Source organism: Colletes latitarsis, chromosome 11, assembly GCF_051014445.1.
Source record: "Colletes latitarsis isolate SP2378_abdomen chromosome 11, iyColLati1, whole genome shotgun sequence".
NCBI classification, from domain to species: Eukaryota; Metazoa; Arthropoda; class Insecta; order Hymenoptera; family Colletidae; genus Colletes; species Colletes latitarsis.
The window spans coordinates 21,660,733-21,681,531 of NC_135144.1; the positions used below are offsets into that span (position 1 = coordinate 21,660,733).

The window sequence follows — 20,799 nt, forward strand, 5'->3', positions numbered from 1 at the left end:
TTCCCTTTCAGTTATCATCACACATCTATTCACTATTTCCCTGTATTTTCATCTTTTGTACATAAAAATTTACATACTCCATTTCGTTTTCTCTCTATGGAGTCTATTTTCTCATTAATATTTTAGTGTGCAGATTAAGTTTATCAAGTATCATGCAACTATAACTAACAATGTCTGCAAATAAATTTCCAAAGCTAAAGGAAGCCAATTTCTATTCCTCTCGGTTATCATCGTATCCTTCATATCTCGTTCCAACAATCCAAACGGATATTCCGGTAGATGTTTCTCAAAAGATAAACGCGTCCAAAGAAATAACCCAGCAACGCGCGGAATCTCCGTCTGAATGGTCGAGTGGGATTCAAAGGAACGCGTGTGCGATCAAAAATCTGTCTTCAGCGCCCTCTTAACTACGGTTGCCATCGGTAAGGGGTTCCCCGCGCGTCCGATCTCGCGATAAAGCGTCGCGGAGAGCGTGAAATCCCGTACGTACGGGGGTCCCGATAATCCCCCGATCCGCTTATAAGGAACTTCTTGTATCTTTCAATTACGCGGCGCGCGGACCGAAAGATCCCGTCGCGGCGATAGGAAAAAGGAAGATAGATAGCACGTCCCGGTACATCTCGTTGATGTTTCCAGTTACGTCGCGGACCGACTGTCGGAAGTTTCGTTTTGTACCACGGCACCCGAAAGCTATCTACGGATTGGAAACGAGAAACTCGAAAGCTGGCGCGGCTCCAACTTCTCTCCCCCTTAGACACGCCACTCTCGCGACTACGTACTTACCCGGGGAGTTTTGTTTTATGCCCCGGTATTTTGCGCTGCCGCGTTTAAACATATCTCGGAACGCGGACGAACCTGCGCCCTGGCGTTTCCTAGGACTTCTCCGTCCGCGCTGGCGTTGTTTTAATCCCAGACGTTCCGCAGACGACGCACCTCCCCCCCGTCCCCCCTCGACAAATGGAAATAGAAATGCCGCAAAGCCGTTTCCCGATCCCTTGAACGACGGTGCCCGAAACAATTCCAACACCATGACCTTGTCTATTTTTTTTAATTAAACCTTTTCTTTGGATTAATGCGGGGGGTTCGGCCAACTCTGGAAAAAATTTTAATGGGAGAAAGTTCCGCCTGTAGAACGGCATGAGAAAATATACTTATTTACTTATCGACAGTCTTAAAGTTTTGTGAGTGAGAACCACAGGGGAGGTATACGAGTAGACCTTACATACAATGTATTTTTTCACCCCATTTTTGGGGGGCTATAGAGCCGCATTTGTACGCGTTGTTTGCATTTTGAAACATTGAAATCCTCCAATCCGTTCACAAGTTACGATTTTTTAAACATTGAAAACATTCCTGTCCTGGTCAGACATTAGATTCTCGATTAGGAATTTTTTTCTCGAAAATGCGTAGGATTTCGAGGGTATGTCTATTCACCAAAAATGATTGCAATTGACCCCTGCAACTAAAAATAATTTTTCTAGAAGGATTCGAAATTTTTTAATTTCGTCGAAAAATTTCACACCTTCTCGAATTTTTTTCTAGAAAATGGGTAGAATTTCGAGGGTATATCTTTTCACCAAAAATGATTGTAATAGACCCCTGCAACTAAAAATAATTTTTCTAGAAGGATTCGAAATTTTTTAATTTCGTCGAAAAATTTGTCCACTTTCCTGAATTTTTTTCTCAGAAATGCGTAAAATTTCGAGGGTATATCTTTTCACCAAAAATGATTGCAATTGACCCCTGCAACTAAAAATAATTTTTCTAGAAGGATTCGAAATTTTTTAATTTCGTCGAAAAATTTCACACCTTTTCGAATTTTTTTCTAGAAAATGGATAGAATTTCGAGGATATGTCTATTCACCAAAAATGATTGCAATTGACCCCTGCAACTAAAAATAATTTTTCTAGAAGGATTCGAAATTTTTTAATTTCGTCGAAAAATTTGTCCACCTTCCTGAATTTTTTTCTAGAAAATGGGTAGAATTTCGAGGGTATGTCTATTCACCAAAAATGATTGCAATTGACCCCCGTAACTAAAAATAATTTTTCTAGAAGGATTCGAAATTTTTTAATTTCGTCGAAAAATTTGCCCCCTTTCCTGAATTTTTTTCTCGAAAATGGATAGGATTTCGAGGGTATATCTTTTCACCAAAAATGATTGCAATTGACCCCTGCAACTAAAAATAATTTTTCTAGAAAGATTTAAAATTTTTTAATTTCGTCGAAAAATTTCACACCTTCTCGAATTTTTTTCTAGAAAATGGGTAGAATTTCGAGGGTATATCTTTTCACCAAAAATGATTGCAATTGACCCCTGCAACTAAAAATAATTTTTCTAGAAGGATTTAAAATTTTTTAATTTCGTCGAAAAATTTCACACCTTTTCGAATTTTTTTCTAGAAAATGGGTAGAATTTCGAGGGTATGTCTATTCACCAAAAATGATAGTAATAGACCCCTGCAACTAAAAATAATTTTTCTAGAAGGATTCGAAATTTTTTAATTTCGTCGAAAAATTTGTCCACCTTCCTGAATTTTTTTCTCAGAAATGCGTTGAATTTCGTGGGTATGTTTATTCACCAAAAATGATTGCAATTGACCCCTGCAACTAAAAATAATTTTTCTAGAAGAATTCGAAATTTTTTAATTTCGTCGAAAAATTTCACACCTTCTCGAATTTTTTTCTAGAAAATGGGTAGAATTTCGAGGGTATGTCTATTCACCAAAAATAATTGTAATAGACCCCTGCAACTAAAAATAATTTTTCTAGAAGGATTCGAAATTTTTTAATTTTGTCGAAAAATTTCACACTTTCTCGAATTTTTTTCTAGAAAATGGGTAGAATTTCGAGGGTATGTTTATTCACCAAAAATGATTGCAATTGACCCCTGCAACTAAAAATAATTTTTCTAGAAAGATTCGAAATTTTTTAATTTCGTCGAAAAATTTCACACCTTCTCAAATTTTTTTCTAGAAAATGGATAGGATTTCGAGGGTACGTCTATTCACCAAAAATGATTGTAATTGACCCCCGCAGTCTAAAATAATTTTTTCATAATGATTTGAAATGTTTCAAATTCAACGAAAAATTTTCGTCATTTTTCTTATTATATACAGGAAAGAATATAAAATGGATTTGAAAACCGAAGTTGCGCTTTAAAGGTGCTATACTGTTATCGAGTGAGGGATCTATTATACATCACCTTTAAGGTTTAGAGGTTTAACGAGTGTTTGAACTTAAGCAATTTCTACCGGAAGCAAATTCCTGCGGTCGGATCAGTGAGTATCCAAGATGGATACTGGGTAAAAGTTTATACTGCGGGTGAAGAAGTCGTAGAAAGTGTCTAGAAACGCAGTATCGAGTTTAATTAGCTCGAGAATGGCTTTGAGGGCTGCTTATTCGACCGTTAGGAATTTTGTAGGGAAACGTGCTACGACTATGTGTTTCGAGTCCACGATTATAATTTACAACGCACCCTTTCTGGTGAAAAGACCACGTGACGCCCGCATATTCCGGTCGAGAACGCACACGAGAGGTTTATTAAAGGGTGCAATTAGGTTTAGAAGAGGATAAAATCGGTACTTTATTAATTAACGGGTTCAAAAGATACCGGGGAAAATCTTATCGCATTAACAAAGTACCAATAATTAGAGTATCGGGGTAGTTTTTAATGGAATTAGTACTCGAATCGATTTCAATTTAATTTTCGTACGTCTGATTCGTTAAAGCCAATTTTCCACCATTATTCCACCCGAATTTCGTTCTCCCTGTCACTGTTGCAATTGTTTTTATCAGAGTAGCTTTTTTCTAGTATTTTCAGTTAATTGTTGGAAAGTACGATCCTTAGACGTCTCTGCAAGACAGTATTTACAGCAATACTACGGTCAGTAATTCAACGATCTAGATTTTAAATACTTACAAAGTAAAAAAGTTGAATGGGAAATTCGACAGACCAAAGCAGCCCTTCAATGGCACAATTTGTAATTGCACGCCTGAAGAAATACATCAATAGTAGAGCTATACGTGCACGAATAATTGAGTTTCCCCCCCTCCTCTCTGTATCTTCGGAAAGAGACAAATACGCCACTGGAAGACTAACCATTGGTCGTAGACCATTCTCGTTTAACACATTGCAGAGAATCTACTGTATTTCTAACCACCGCCATCTCCTAAACCAAGGCAGACTGGAATATTTATGTTTGCGATTGGACCCTAAAAATGTCACTTTTCGTAATGCATGAAGGACCTTGTGATTCCATTATGATCTTAAAGGTCTCTTTCATCGTCTCAGAACTTCTCAGCGTTGTCGAATACCTTTTAATTTTGATTCTAAAATATGGGCAATTTAATTAACGATGGATGATCAAGGACGATTCTGGGGGAAGTTGAAAAAGCGTCGAGGGCCTTATTTCGCGACGGTTTTATGCGGAAGCACGTATCGCGTAAAAAGAGCAACTTGGAAAATATGACGTCAGAGAACACTGTGCCAAATTGAATGATATACTGCGCCGAGGAGAGAAAAAAAGGAGATGGAAATTTACTGTGTCGCGTGGAACGAACGAAACCGTGAAGTTATCAAATCTGTGATATCGTTGGAAATATAAAAAAAGTAACCATCGAGTTTGTTTTGTGTAAAATTGCCCTTTTATTCGTCCTTTTTATTCGCGAACCGTCTAAAGTCGAAACGAAAATTGTTTTCGGTTCTTTTTCGACGTTACGATCGATTCGTTTCGCGTCACGATTATTAATTTTTGTTTAAGAGTCGATCAGAAATTGGAACGTGAAAACGCTGAGGAACTTGACTTTTTATTTATTCTTTTACGAGACGAACAGTGTTATCGGGGGAGGGAAAGAAAAAGATGGAGAAGTTTCGTACGACGACAGATTTTAGATTCCAAGGGGTGGAAGTAGAGAACCTGTAGCCTCGTGGCGCTAAAAAACGAAGTCCAGGAAGGAGTTTAAAAGTTTCAAGTATTCTCCAGCCGCGCAAACGAAGGCTGTAGAAAATCTTCAAAGTACGATGCACAGGAATATCGGAAAATATGTGCCCGGAATTTAGTCGACAATAGCAAAGGAAATACAGGGTGTCCCGCGAGATACGGTGTACCAGCGAGCTGAAATATTCCTCGTGGCAGAAATTAATGGAAAGTAAACATTGTACCAGGTGTATTTCTCAGGAAATAATTTTTTTAATATCAAAGCTGAGTCTGACAATGCTACGAAAAATTTGTGTAGAATTTTTCAAGTTACGGGAACATTTTATTTAGGTTTCTCCGTTGTCCAGGAATAATTTCTAGATTTTCGTTCGTGACTCGAATATAAATCGAAAATTGCTTGAATTTTTCGTCGGTTATTTTTGTTACAGATCCACCGATAGTTAGAATGAAGCCGGACAACATCACCGTCAACGAAACCGAAGATTTCCTAATATTTTGCGACTACGAGGCCAACCCAGCCACGCTGACAAAAGTCACATGGTAAGCGAAACGATCGATGGATTATTTTTAATTTTAATATTAGAATCTACGAACGTGTCGCGATAAGCTATTAAATTTCGAAGAAATTTTGGAATTAATTCCCGCACAAAAGTGGGTTTAAACATTTTCACATAAATGGCTTCTGTTGTACGCAACGGACAAAACAATGTTTAAAATAGCGAATGAAATTCTAATTACAGTTTCAATTTATTTCTCGTTTCTGAAAATTATTGAATAGTTTTAATAACGAAGCTTAAAGTCAGTTTTTGAAACAGATATTTATTTATTAGAAATAATTTTCTACCTTGGTTTTCGTTTTTTATTTTAATAAATTGTTACCCGAATATTTTCTCGATTAAAAAATTCTGGGATTTCGAGTGGAATGGATATGTAACTCGAATAAAATTTTGCCATATTTTTCAAATATTCGACCTCGCAGGAAAATTCGTTTATCGAACATGTTTTGTATCCCTATTATTTTCTATAATCAACGTTCCACTGTATTCGACTATTCTGGCCTCGTTCGCGTGCAAATTTTCCATAAAATTACGCCAGAAGTCACATCAGCGTACTTCGAGCTATTTTCGATCGAATTTTTTCGTTCATTTTGTCGCAGTAAATCGACAAATTTCATTCGCCGATAGCAAATAAAAACATTAGATTAATTCGTAGAATAATTTTCTTCTGTTTCGTCTTACGTTACGAACAATATAGATAGACAGATAAAAATAGTAAACTTCGTTTTTAAACAAAGTTGTGGAATTCCTTAGCCTTCAGTTTTTGCTGAAAATATATTTGCAAAATTCTCAAACTTTCCGAAACTCTGTAATTACGTGGAATTTGTAAAGATTGCTCGTCACGATAAATTTCTTGGGTCCTTTTGATTTCTTCTTGTAAATCGCGATGACATCGAACGATAGGATCTCTACTTAGATCGTAGGAGCCTGAAAAGCAAGGATTTCGAGTATCCGCGCACATCACTCAACAGCAGCACTCGAAACGTCCGAATAGGAAGGCGCGAATCTATGGGGTATGATTTATTATATATTTCTGTAGCCCGCTCTAAAAACCATATTTCACGCTGATGCATGTAGCGAGAATTTCGATGCTGGGCTCCCTAGAAAAATATTTCGTCCAAAAAATTGCTAGACACGCTTTGAAAAAAAGAAAGCACCACAAAAAAAAAATTGCAGAAACAAACGACCATTCTATAACACGTATTAAGGGATTGCACAAATTTAACGAACGTTAAACACGTCTGTAAAAAGAGGAACTAGTAAGAAATATTGTTTATATTGTATGTTGATAAAAATAGTAAAAAGAGCTTTTGCGAATTAAATAGTTAGATAACAAATATTTGCATACATTTGCTTGTCCAAGTAAATTTTCTCGCTATTTTAATACGCGTGTACGCGGTTTTCGTTCTTTTTCGTTTAATAGTCGCGCCATACTCCGTGTTCAGCCTCACGTGAACCCCTCCGCCGCGTTTCCTTTGTTCCAACGAATATGCCTCATTAGTACGCAACGTGGCCTTACGAAGCATGTTCCGAAGTTTCATACGCGAACCATAAATTAATTATAGCAACGTTCGTGACGGTTCTGGGGTTTATTTTTTCGATTATAACATACTTTCAGCCCCGTCAACGTTCCTTTCCGGGCAGATTAATTTTTTCCACCCCTCGAAAAACGACGTTTAACTCTGTTGTATGATTTAGGGTGGAAAATCGATGGAATTTGCAATAATTGAAATATCAAGACCACCGCCATTTTCGTTATCCGTTTGTCTTTAGGTTACTGCGAACTTCGGCCATTTTGGAGTTAACGTTTCTCGGAACGCTAACCTGTTTTCTAACCTTTACTTTACATCCGAAGTTCCCCCAAAACTTGTCAGCAAATATTCCCTATTTTCCAGGAGTTTTCCACATAAAGATCGGAACGAGAATTCTGGGTAGCAACTCAGCCAGCTGGATACTTAGCAAACAGGGACGCCATTTTCTTTGGAACGAGAACGATCTTAAATCGGCCCCATTGTTCGTGATCATTTGAAAATTTCCACGATCCTATTCACAAATTGTTGTTCCATAGAATTTTCATAGCATCGATGAAATATTTTTGAATTTTAAAATGGCGTACAATTTTTTTAATTCTTTTTACGAACCATAGACTTTTCATAGTACTGATAAAACATTTTCAAATTATAAACCGGCGTACAATTTTCCACCACAAAACTATCGAATCAACGAAGAGAATTGTTCAAATAAAACATTTTCCAGTGAAAATATTCAGAAAATTTCATAACTTAGGATTCTTCGTCCGAATTGCCATTCTTTTTGCAAAAATTAATACGCCATGTTGTGTTTGTGTTACAGGCTGCGAAACGGTGAGGAATTAGCGTTAACGGAGGACCACTACGAGGGAGGAATCACGGAACAAACTGCCCTGACTGTGAAAAATGCAACGCCCACCGACATAGGCTCTTACAGATGCATTCTAGACAATAACGTCGGGTCGTCGAAATCTGAAGACATCGTTGAAGTCTCCGTATTATGTGAGTGTTCGTTAATTAACGGGGACACCGTCTTCGTGGTAGTTGCACAAACCGTTTCATGAATCTTCCCACGAGCAATGAGCAATTTCATTGTTTGGAACGTATCTTACTGCCAATAGACCACGAAATGTTTTCTGACTTTCTTCTCCCGCCATCTTATTACTTTTACTCATTACGAAACGTTTAACTTAACGTTTTATGGAATTTTGTTAATTCAATTTTTGAAGCTGACACGTTCACTGTCCGGTCTCTCGGCGGCGTATCTAATAGCGTGGTGGTATGGCCCATAAACGGGTCATGGACAGTGAACGTGTTAACTCAAATCTGAAACACACTACTAAATTTCTAACATTCTCTTCGAGTCCGTAACTCGAAAAGTAGAATACCATAGATGTGTATTCGTTCACAAGAAATTTTTCACTCATTTTAGCGTGTAAATTCAGCTTCTCAAACTTTGTATTATTTTTTAAACGCTTCGTATGAAACGAGAGGCTTCTGTTGTCTCCGTTCCGGGCGCCAAAATGCGCGAACACAGCACCGATCGGGACAAAGAAAGAGGAAGATGTTGGAAAACGAAGGACCCGGTTCCGCGAGCGTGTTAACGTTTCGCCGTGGATTAAACGAGAATTCCCTCCTCAGCTGGTTATTGGTTTAGCGGGTCAACCGTTCCCGTAAAGTTAACATCGCGTCGCCGTAAGCTCGACGGCGATACAATGAAATTCTAATTGCAAGCCTTAATACCGCTCGGGGGTGTTGTATTCCCTGCCAAATAATTCATGGGTACCGGCCGGAGAGAATTCGAACGCAGAAAATTAGTTGGCCCCTCCCCTCTCCCCTCCAAACCGCCTCCTTTCCGCCATTGTTGCTTCTCCTTCTGCCCGGGCAAACTTCGGCCGGACGGTTACCGAATTCTTTTGTTTTCAACTTGCTGAAATCTTGATTACCTCGCGGATAAAAAAAACGTTCCGGCCAATCTGCTGATTGGATCCAGAGATGCCAGACGCAGCCCCGGATGAACCTCATTCCACTTTCTCACACTGTGCCAGATCACGCGTACGCGAGCTCGTAGAGTTTCGGAGATTCGAAAGGCAAACTGGTACTTTCGAATTTTCCTACAGACCTCTACTGACCACTGCTGACCACTTCTGATACTTCTGACAACGTATAACGATTACTACTAGCTACTGCTGGTCTCTGCTAGCTTCAGTTTGCCTCTACTGACCTTTGCTGGCCACTCCTGACCACTGCTGACCACTGCTGACCACTCTTGATACTTCTGACAACGTATAACGATTACTACTAGCTACTGCTGGTCTCTGCTAGCTTCAGTTTGCCTCTACTGACCTTTGCTGGCCACTCTTGACCACTGCTGACCTTTGCTGGCCACAGCTGACCACTGCTGACCACTCTTGATACTTCTGACAACGTATAACGATTACTACTAGCTACTGCTGGTCTCTGCTAGCTTCAGTTTGCCTCTACTGACCTTTGCTGACCACTCCTGACCACTGCTGACCACTGCTGACCACTCTTGATACTTCTGACAACGTATAATGATTACTACTAGCTATTGCTTGCCCCTGCTGGTCTCTGCTAGCTTCAGTTTGCCTCTACTGACCTTTGCTGGCCACTGCTGACCACTGCTGACCACTCCTGATATATCTAACAACGTATGACGATTGCTACTGACTACTGCTAGCTTCTGCTTGCTTCCACTGGTCTCTGCGTGCATCTGCTGACCACTACTGATACTTCTGAGATGATGTACAGTAATAATGTAGTAACGTAAGTATCAGGAGTGATCTGCAGTGGTCAACTGAGGCACGCAAAGACTAGTAGAAGCAAGTAGAGGCTAGCAGTAGTCAGTAGCAATCGTCATACGTTGTCAGATATATCAGGAGTGGTCAGCAGTGGTCAGTAGGGGCCTCCAAGGGGCAGCAAAGGCCAGTAAAGACAAACTGAGGCTAGCAGAGACTAGCAGGGGCAAGTAGTAGCAAGTAGCGATCGTTATTCGTTGCCAGATATATCAGAAGTGGTCAGCAGAGACCAACAGAAGCTTGCAGAAACCGGTGAACATTCGCTGAAGAACAAATTGTATTCGAATGTATTACAGAACAAATTACAGCGAAGTATTTACATTTAAATGGTAATGAACCCAACCTATATTCCTCGGAAAAAATTTTTCAGCTCTTCCGATTTATCGGAATAAAACGAAACGAAAAAGTTTCTTCGTTGTTTTTCCTCCGTTCCGCGGGAACCTCGCGCAGTATTTAGCTTTTTTCGCGCGAGAACGATAGATTAAAAGTTGAAAATTCGATTCTCGCTCGAAATTGATTGCTCGCGTTCGTAATAACCAATGAACGGAATTAAAAGTGGGGAAAAACCGCCCGCGAGCCGAAATGGAACGTTACAAGAAATATTGGCTCGAATTTGGATGGTAATCGGTTTAACCGTTTTGCACTTATCGTGTACACGGTTCATAAAAAAGAAAAAAAGAAACGAATTTCTTGAGAATTATTTTCAAATCGTTCGTCCAGAAATTTATACGGAAATTAAGGGTTTCTAAATCCTGAAGAGAATTAATAAATCTCCAATTCGAACTTCGATTTTCAAGAACGCAAGATAGACCATTGTAATTAACAAACAATTCCTACCAAACTTACAGACGAATTCAATAAAGTAAAATCATTTTTGGCGATAATGCCATTTTCTGCGAAACGATAACGATTCCACAGAATGAATCTTCATTTATTTAGAAAATAACAGAGCCCCGTAGCCTTCAACAACCACCATGTTTCCAATATATTATGATTCCCTGCGTGATGTACCAACAATCTATTGTTTCATCGTTCGTCTGTCCATAGATAAACCGGTGGTAGAAGTGGTAATGGATCCAAGGGCGCCCGTGAACGAGGCAGACCGTTTGAACGTCTCTTTGGCCTGCGAAGTTGTTTCTGGAAATCCAGCGAGCCTGATCGCCGTCCGATGGTATTTGGACGGCGACCTGCTGAAAGAACTTCCGGATTGCTCGAGAAATAGCACCGCGACCACGACGACGACCGAGGAATCTTTAATTTTCTGCGATATCGACCCGAGCAAGTTGCTGCTGGAAGCAGTGGGACGTTCCTCTCACGGGAACTACTCTTGCGAGGGCAGGAACGACGCTGGCTGGGGACCACTTTCGCCGAGTGCGCCCGTTATAGTCCATTGTGAGCTCCTTTAATTTTTAATTCCTTGATCCAATCTTTTTTCCGGGCTACGGGAGACTTTTCAGCCCGTTGATCTAAATTATTTTGCCGCTGCTAGGATTCGGAGGTGCGGACGCCTCGAATCTCCCCCAAAAACTTGGGGCTCAAAATTTAATCCTCGCAGCGCTCTGATAAAATAATTATTTTTATTAAAAACTCCCGTCGAATCGTATTAGCGATCGTCTTCCAAATAAAAATAATGTAAATTCAGTAAGGAGTAGAACAGAAGTTATGTAGGGTAAAATGGCGGAGCATGGAACTAGAAATATCTGTTTTTAAAGGCTTTCAAAGGCTCGAGTGAATTATAGATTACAAAATTGAAAAGAATTTTTTTTAGTATACACAAATACATCGTTTCTAAACTATCGATTGTAATCTCGACTAGTTTAGCGATGAATCCACCAACAGGCCCAGGACGAAACGCTCCTCTTTCTTCGTGTTGCGTTTCCAATATTATATTCCATGACAACAGAGAGCTTTTTTCGAGCCTCTGAAATTCTGACTATTTCAATCTACATTTCTGATCGGTGGATTGAAATACTTCAAACGTGTTCAAAACCTGGATCCCTCAGCCTGGAAATGGTATTTATTTTCATTTCTATCGTTTATAGAATGACGTATGAATGTTTAACTTGATATCACGATCTATGCATAGAGTGGACCCATTTTGAATCCAGTTTGAAGTCATACACTTTAAATAAATTAGTGAAAATATATGAGCCCAGAAAAATACTAGGTTTTGGAGCTCGGTTTAAAGGTTGGAGTTATTCCGTAGTCGAGGTGGAACCGGTGAAATTCAAATTACGATTTCCTTTACTGTTGCAAACAATAGACAAACCTGGCCCGGCTTCGATCTCGTACGAACCTCAGCAGGTAATAAAGGAGCGACCATTGACCATCACGTGCTCGGTCCTGGACCCAGGACGACCAAAGGTAGTTGGCTTCAAATGGTTACGAGGCCTTCACAGACTTCCGGATGAAAACAATGCTACCCTAACCATCGAGTCGGTTAATTTGGAAACTGAAGCGAACTTTACTTGTCTCGCTTACAATGAAGCCGGCGACGGGGACCCGGCCACCACGTTTATCGACGTGTCTGGTGAGTTGTTGTAAAGTTAGTTGAAAAAGTTTCTAATTCCCGGGACGAATAAATCCGCGATACGTCTTTCGCGTGACGTTAACTTCGGGACCAGTTAGATAATACCGAGAATATATTGGAATCGCTTAGACGGCTGAGGATGACTTTTGCTCAGAAATCGTTGGGCACAGAACGACGAAAAACCTTGCGATTATTTCTTTCTAATTGCATACGGTTCTCCATATTTAATCTCTTGGGTAACTTCTATTATTTTTGTAAAATCTTAAGTGGAATGTTTCCTAATTAAAAAAATTCCTTTCAGACTTTCGCGAAACTTTCCCCATTCAACGACTCCTATTTCGAAGTTGCTATTTTTCCACCATAAGGGAGAACCCTTGTATTCAGAGTGACCTGTTTTATTCGTGCTTGTGTAACTCTTAAATTACTAAAAATATCGAGAAATGTACAAGAGCTGTACTGTTTTCGGAGTTTCGTAAATTAGACAAAAGCATTTTCAAACATTCTCGCCCCCTCTGTTTTCCAAATTTTAATTTGAAACTGGAATATCTAAAAATGGAAAAACAATGAAACGAAACCTACCCTTACATTCAGAGTGAGCCATTTTGTTTGAACTCGTGTAACTCTTAAATTACTAAAGATATCGAGAAATGTACAAAAGCTGTACTGTTTTCGGAGTTTTGTAAATTAGTCAAAAGCATTTTCAAACATTTTCACCCCTTCTATATTTTCAAAATTTTAATTTCTTTCAGAGAAGAATATATGAAATTTTAATTTGAAACTGAAATATCTAGAAATAGAAAAACAATGAAACGAAACCTACCTTAATATTCAGAGTGAGCCATTTTGTTCGAACTCGTATAACTCTTAACCTCTTAACGCTCATATTTTTTGGGTTAACCAAGAGTGACCAGTTTTCTTTATTGGATTTGTTTCTAAAAATGCGGTTTTTGTTACTTACAATGTTGTATCCAACGTATAATTAGAATGAAAACAAATATTATCATCCCTCAAACCATTAGATTAAACAAATATCGTTTTCCAAAGCAGTCAAACTCGGGCATGAACGTTTAGGGGTTAAATTACTGAAGATATCGAGAAATGTACAAGAGCTGTACTGTTTTCGGAGTTTCGTAAATTAGACAAAAGCATTTTCAAACATTCTCGCCCCCTCTGTTTTCTAAAAATTTTAATTTGAAACTGGAATATCTAGAAATAGAAAAACAATGAAACGAAACCTCCCCTTACATTCAGAGTGAGCCATTTTGTTTGAACTCGTGTAACCCCTTCACCCCTTCTATATTTTCAAAATTTTAATTTCTTTCAGAGAAGAATATATGAAATTTTAATTTGAAACTGAAATATCTAGAAATAGAAAAACAATGAAACAAAACCTACCTTAATATTCAGAGTGAGCCATTTTGTTCGAACTCGTATAACTCTTAACCTCTTAACGCTCATATTTTTTGGGTTAACCAAGGGTGATCAGTTTTCTTTATTGGATTTGTTTCTAAAAATGCGGTTTTTGTTACTTACAATGTTGTATCCAACGTATAATTTGAATGAAAACAAATATTATCATCCCTTAAACCATTAGATTAAACAAATATCGTTTTCCAAAGCAGTCAAACTCGGGCATGAACGTTAAGGGGTTAAATTACTGAAGATATCGAGAAATGTACAAGTACTGTACTGTTTTCGGAGTTTTGTAAATTAGACAAAAGTATTTTCAAACATTTTCACCCCCTCTATTTTCCAAAATTTTAATTTAAAAATATTTAAAAATAGAAAAACAGTTGTGCTCCCGAATAGAAAGCAACTCGCGAAAAGTCGAGGAGAGAAATAAATTCGAAACTCCATGGTTGGTGGGGTATTCGGGAACGGGAGAAATCGAGTTTGACAGAACGTAGCGCCCTTATCTCCGGGAGTAATGGATGGGAAAGGCAGCTGAACTTGTTCTTTGATTGTCAATAGCGGCGCCCGAGTTTATCAAGAAACTGCCCCCTTATCACGGCTTCGTGTACAATTCCCCGAACGTTAGCATCATGTGCTGGGTGGAGTGCGCGCCCATTTGCAATATTTCCTGGCTGAAGGGCGGCGTACCTATGGATTTCTCAAAAACGAATCGATACTATCTGTCGAACGTTTATCACCCGCCCGATCCACGAACGAACGACTTTGAAAGCATCCAGTCGTCCCTGGTGTGGAACTTGACCGCATGGACGGGTGGTCAGCTAGACAGGGTCGAAAACAACGTCCAATTCACTTGCGAGAGCAGCAGCAACGGCATCGGTTCCGGGGTTAACAGCAGCACTCACTTTCACGTGGAATGTAAGTCCTCTTGATTTCGAGCGACGCGAGATTACTTGAACGACAGACTGACTGATAAAGGGCTCCCGGGTAATTATACGCCGCTCGTTAAATCGTCCACGCTCGAGTGTGCGACGAATTAGACCACTACCCGGATAACTGACGCCCATTTTCACCCGGATAAACGATATCCACTACAGAAAACTATCGAAGAGACCTCGAAAAAGAAATAATATTTTGGTAAAACGAATCTACTGCAATTTTAAATTTAAATTTTCTCAAGTTTCATTCTCTTTTAACCCCAAATCGGGGGTTGACTCCATTTATTTTATTTGTAATATTGCGCTCTGTTATTTTGTGTAGCCACGGGAATAAAATAGGGGTAATTATTATCGTTAATGAAAGCTAAAAAGACCAAAAGAAAATGGTAGTAGTGGGGGAAATAGTGTACGTGAAAATTGTGTCGCGAGGGAACGATAAATTGTGTGTAGAATTGTTTTTTTATTTTTCAGTAGCGTATTTTTGAAATGTTTCGCGGTACCAGTCGAGAATTAAAAAATTAGTGATTGATCGGTGATAGCGGTATAGTGTTAAGGTTTAAAGGAGATGAATTTTTGATCGCAAGTTCCCCCGGAAAATATGACGATCTCGAAGAAAATAATAAACGTCATCGTGGACACGATACCGGAAACGGTGAATTGCAACGCGAAGGCGCATCCGGAGCCCACGTTCCACTGGTTTCGGGAGGGCTCCACGGACATCATCGTCGAGGGTCGTGTTTTCGATTTAAAAGTGCCGGTGCCACGGCGCAGCAGCGGAACTTACTACTGCGAGGCATCGAACCGCCATGGAAGCAGGAACATTTCCATGGTCATGAATGTTCAATGTAAGTAAAGAAACATTTGCAGCCCGTGCTTCGAGTGACATTCAAATATTGAAAGAGATTTTCGGTCTGCGAACCCTGGAACGTTTCAAGCAAAAGAAATAGCTTTTTTTTTTAACAAAAAAAGAAACAAACATTAATAACGATCAACCCTCCGCAAAATTGGCATTTTTATCAGTTATTTCTATGTCAATTTTTAAAAGATAAAAATGCTTATCGCAAGGGGGTAAACAAATTTTTAACGTAGAAAAGTGTAGACGTACTTCCTGATATACGATTTAAAAAATTGTAGAAATATTTTACTCGCGTTTAATAAATATAATTTTATTTAGTGTCGAAGGTGATGACACTTTTTAGAAATTTCAAGCTTCATGTACACCCTGTATATAGAGGAACCGGAACGTCAGGCGAATATAAATATTAAGAGCCAACGAAATATTCGCAAACTTTCGGTCCGGATTACGGAACAGTAATTACGAGTGACGAATTTAAAATTCTGTTTACAGTAATAACGCGATATAATTTCCGTGCAAACATTTTAATACATAGGACAAACTTCGCATTTATCCTGCCCGCGAGTGCTACGTTTCCATGATTCTCTTAATCCTATATACTATTATCCTGTTATCTTATACATACTAATATCCTGCATTATTCCGTCACTTTCTGGTAACGCGCTGCATATTATCATTCCCCTCTTAATTCCACTTTTAAATTTAACTTTGTTACGTAAGCAAAGCGTGCAAAATTTCACCGCTCCGTGGTGAAAAGTAATCAGATTGTGGAACAATTATAGAAACAATTCTCCTTGTATAGAGTACCCCTCCAAATGCGGAAGCAATTTGATTTTTAAATTTTCAGTATCTCTACATTTTTCTCATATTTACTTCCTCTATATTTTACCGTAAGAAATATTTAAATCGACTAACCATTCACAAAAGAAATCCTTCGTTTAAAAAATAGTATTAACTCTAAACTAAAGAGCCCACCCGATACTTTTTCTTCCTCGAAAATGGGCAAAATCTTGTTTGGAAGCGTCGAGTAATAAATGAAGACCCGTTTAACTGCAATGTGAACATTTCAGTTATCCGGGGTCGACAGAAATTTAACCGTTGGACCGTGTAAACGTCATAGCTATGGGTTATTTATTGTTCGAACGAAATTACATCGAGTAACCATACTCAAAAGAAATCCTTCGTTTAAAAAATAGTATTAACTCTAAACTAAAAAGCCCATCCGATACTTTTTCTTCCTCGAAAATGGGCAAAATCTTGTTTGGAAGCGTCGAGTAATAAATGAAGACCCGTTTAACTGCAATGTGAACATTTCAGTTATCCGGGATCGACAGAAATTTAACCGTTGGACCGTGTAAACGTCATAGCTATGGGTTATTTATTGTTCGAACGAAATTACATCGAGTAACCATACTCAAAAGAAATCCTTCGTTTAAAAAATAGTATTAACTCTAAACTAAAGAGCCCATCCGATACTATTTCTTCGTCGAAAATGGACAAAATCTTGTTTGGAAGCGTCGAGTAATAAATGAAGACCCGTTTAACTGCAATGTGAACATTTCAGTTATCCGGGATCGACAGAAATTTAACCGTTGGACCGTGTAAACGTCATAGCTATGGGTTATTTATTGTTCGAACGAAATTACATCGAGTAACCATACTCAAAAGAAATCCTTCGTTTAAAAAATAGTATTAACTCTAAACTAAAGAGCCCACCCGATACTATTTCTTCGTCGGAAATGGGCAAAATCTTGTTTGGAAGCGTCGAGTAATAAATGAAGACCCGTTTAACTGCAATGTGAACATTTCAGTTATCCGGAACCGACAGAAATTTAACCATTGGACCGTGTAAACGTCGCGAGCGAGTAGCTGTTATTTATTGTTCGAACGAAATTTTGCCCGACTCCGGTTTGAAGGAACCAGTGTACTTTCAGGTGTGGCGTGTTCGTCGAAAACCAACGTCAAATTCGAACATTTTCAATTTCACAGTTAAGCCGGAATGTCAAGTGGAAAAGGAACGAATAGGCGGCGAGGATTACGTGGTGTGCTCCGCGATAGCTAATCCAAAGGAGACCGATTTCGTTTGGTCTCTGAAGAGTGACAACGACACGTTGGAACAGATCGCCGAGATACGAAATGGGAAAAGCTACATTCGGCTCGATACCTCGGTAACAAATTTCCGGACATATGTTTGCGTTGCGAACAACTCTATTGGCTACTCGACTGCCTGTGAGCGCGACGTTCCAGGTACGTCTAAATAAAAAAAACTACCATTAAATTAAATTTGCACAAAATCTTAAATAGGATCGTAAAACGGAATTTAACTCTTTCGTTATTCCTCGAGTTCTTATCGTCAACAGCATTTACAAGTCCAATATATTATTCGAAGAGTTTATAACTGCAATTGATTTATAAATTTTGCACCGTCGATTTCTAAACAGAATTTAACTCCTCTTTGAATATTTATAATATCAAATTATTCGTCGAGATTTTATCGTCGACAGAATTGCAAATGGCGCTCGACTATACATCGATTAGTTTCGACTGATCGAATGTGGCTCTTACGCGACACTAAATGCACAGATTATATTGATAATAGCCAGGAACGTATAATCATAATTATTTCTTTGTATTCACTCCGTGTACTTCAAATGCAATTTAAGGGAGGTTAGGTTTCCCGAGCATTACGCAGTGTCATAATAATGACGCGAAGGAGTGCATTATGACGGTCGGTTTTAAAACTTGCGATTTAATTATGAAAGAAATTCCGACCGAAACTACTGGGAATTTTTATGCTTAAACGAATTCCATCGCCATAGTCATCTCTCGTCCCTTGATATTACATTCCCCGTCGTAATTCTCGCGTTACATCGTCTCTGGTTATAACTCGCGTGTGTACCCTATATTGTCCGAGCCGTTGGGAGTCTCAAAGCGCGAGATTAAGGAAACCAAAGCGATCGAGGAAGGAGTACGGGGGAAGCTTTCGAAAAATGCAATGGCAAAAGTTCCCTTTCAAGTTGCCTGCTACTCGCTCGGAGGTAAGCAGATCGGATTTGTGAATTTTATTGAGGCACAAAGAAAGTCTTTCGAAACATTGCATTAACATTATGTGAATCGCTAAAACAGAAATTGAAATTATCATTCGTCCAGCTAAATTTTCGTCTTCAAAGCAATTAATCTCTCAATTAGAATACTTTGAATTTAATATTCCCCGGTAAAAGTTAATCGCTCGGAACTTAGCATTTTTTAAGTAACTCTGAATAAATTACGAGCACGATCCTTCGCGGTTACAAAAATTATTACGAAAGTAATATCGAGGCGGAGTTTTAATTTTTTATACGCTTGAATCGTGAATCGAAGGTCTCGGGGGCGAAAACGTCCTCCCGTACGTCGAACTTAAAAGTTCGCGAATTCGATTTTCCTTGGACGGTCGAAATTCGCAATTAAATTTGGCGCCACGATTCGCCTCGGCGCCATTCATCGACGATTTGCATTTCTCGTTCGTTTTGAACGTTAAATCACTAAGAGGACAATTAATTTCGCATTGTAATCGAACGAAAATGTGCTTCAAACTAATTTTAATTAAAATTCACGCCTCATTTGTTAATCGTACGTAGATGATATGTAAATATTAAACGGAAATAAGGTTCGGAACGATGAAAAAAGTTATACTTTTATTAGAGTTTTATGTAGATGCCTGACAACATGAATTTTAAACAACTTTGTAACAAACACAAAGCTTTGAGGCGGTGCTTGAAAAATATAAATGAGTATTTTTCGCGATATTTACATGTTTCGTAATTCAAAGGCAGTAATTAAACTTTTTTGACGCGTTTACAAGGGGCGTCGAATGGAAAATTCCCAACAGGAAAATGTTTAAATCCTGTAAAACAATAAATACCATTAAAGTCTTACAGCGTGTTTACATTTCGCGAGACGCGACTTTTTGTTAAATTTATATCGTTACGTTCTCTCTATAAATTCGATTAATTTCTATGTTTAAACTCGTCGTTAGAAGAAACTAATTTTCAATTTATATTCAAATAATTTTGATATTCAGTCGATTATATCGATTTACATATACGAAAAATAGTTTGACAATTATTATTGCATATTCGAAAGCGAACGTTTGAACTGATTCTTGCGTAGAGTAAAAAGTAATGGAAGCTGATATTGTATAAATTTTCTTTTCGGTAGTTTGGCATCTTAGTAATCTTTTTACGCTGTAAAGTTACTAAACAAATGTGAAACACATAGAAAATCCCTCCATTGGGACATTCAACCCCCGACTCCTTAAGTGTTATCATTTCTTCCAGGGAAAATGAAACTATCCCCGCGGGAATGTGAATATCCGACCGATTAAATAAATTTGCTATAAACATTGTCTGGGGACGTTATTAAAATTTTCATAGTAATAGCTTCGTTGTATCTGTTGCCGCCACATGAAGGGTTCCCGCTGCAGTCGACAATGAACAGCGCCATTTTTGAGGAAGTCACAATTTTTCACGGACTGAATACAATTTCTAAATGACTAAGTCTGGCCGGATGCTGGTTTCAAATATCTCTGGAAACGGTTTCCGGTTAAACCATCCTCGATGGCAATTGATGTATCGCAAACCCTCACGTGTTGACCACCAGGACTTAGGGTAGTCACTAGAACAAAGACCATTCCGAGCTGTAAATCTTCAATTTTGATGAAACTTCGCAATTATGTAGTTCTCATAAATCTATTAGACACGTATTTTTTGTAGTTACTAATATTCACATTAAGGGGTTGAAATCAGCCCTCAAAGTTGGGGGTTCAAAACATTTTTGAACTTTGTTGAATACCTCGGAAACTATCAGAGATAGGGGTGTGCTTCAAATGGATGAAATTTATGTTTTTAAACGGCGAATTTGATGGCGTAAAGAGATTTGCAAAACTTTTATTTGTTTAAACAATATGTTAAAAAATAGCACATTTTTTTATTTTTCTCGTTGGATATCAATGATTTTTTTTTCTGCATTTGTACAGAGAAACTACACATCCATGCACAAAATAGGGATAAATTGGAATTTTGATTTTTTCACAATAAAGAAAGATTTTATATTTGTAACTTTTTTCGTATTTCGTGTCGTACGAAGTACTTACCAGATTCTAGAGGCCAAAATAAGACGAAAATCAAGAATATCAATTCGTACCATTCCTTGTTTATTGTTAAACTTGAATATTTTTTGTTG

The 20,799-nt window shown here is 38.4% G+C and overlaps 1 protein-coding gene across 17 annotated transcripts in view; it reads left to right on the plus strand.

The window, feature by feature from the left end:
- Nrm (neuromusculin) overlaps positions 1 to 20,799 on the plus strand; it is a 457,462-nt gene that overhangs the window by 366,054 nt on the left and 70,609 nt on the right. For all 17 annotated transcript variants that reach the window (XR_013080582.1, XR_013080588.1, XR_013080585.1 and 14 more), the window contains exons 8-14: positions 5,369 to 5,480; positions 7,850 to 8,028; positions 10,893 to 11,237; positions 12,109 to 12,375; positions 14,347 to 14,703; positions 15,308 to 15,568; positions 17,569 to 17,826. Coding sequence is in view for 7 of the 17 variants with exons in the window: in XM_076776376.1 (XP_076632491.1) it covers positions 5,369 to 5,480; positions 7,850 to 8,028; positions 10,893 to 11,237; positions 12,109 to 12,375; positions 14,347 to 14,703; positions 15,308 to 15,568; positions 17,569 to 17,826 (1,779 nt within the window). In the remaining 10 variants the exon portion in view is untranslated. The remainder of the gene's footprint in view (positions 1 to 5,368; positions 5,481 to 7,849; positions 8,029 to 10,892; positions 11,238 to 12,108; positions 12,376 to 14,346; positions 14,704 to 15,307; positions 15,569 to 17,568; positions 17,827 to 20,799) is intronic.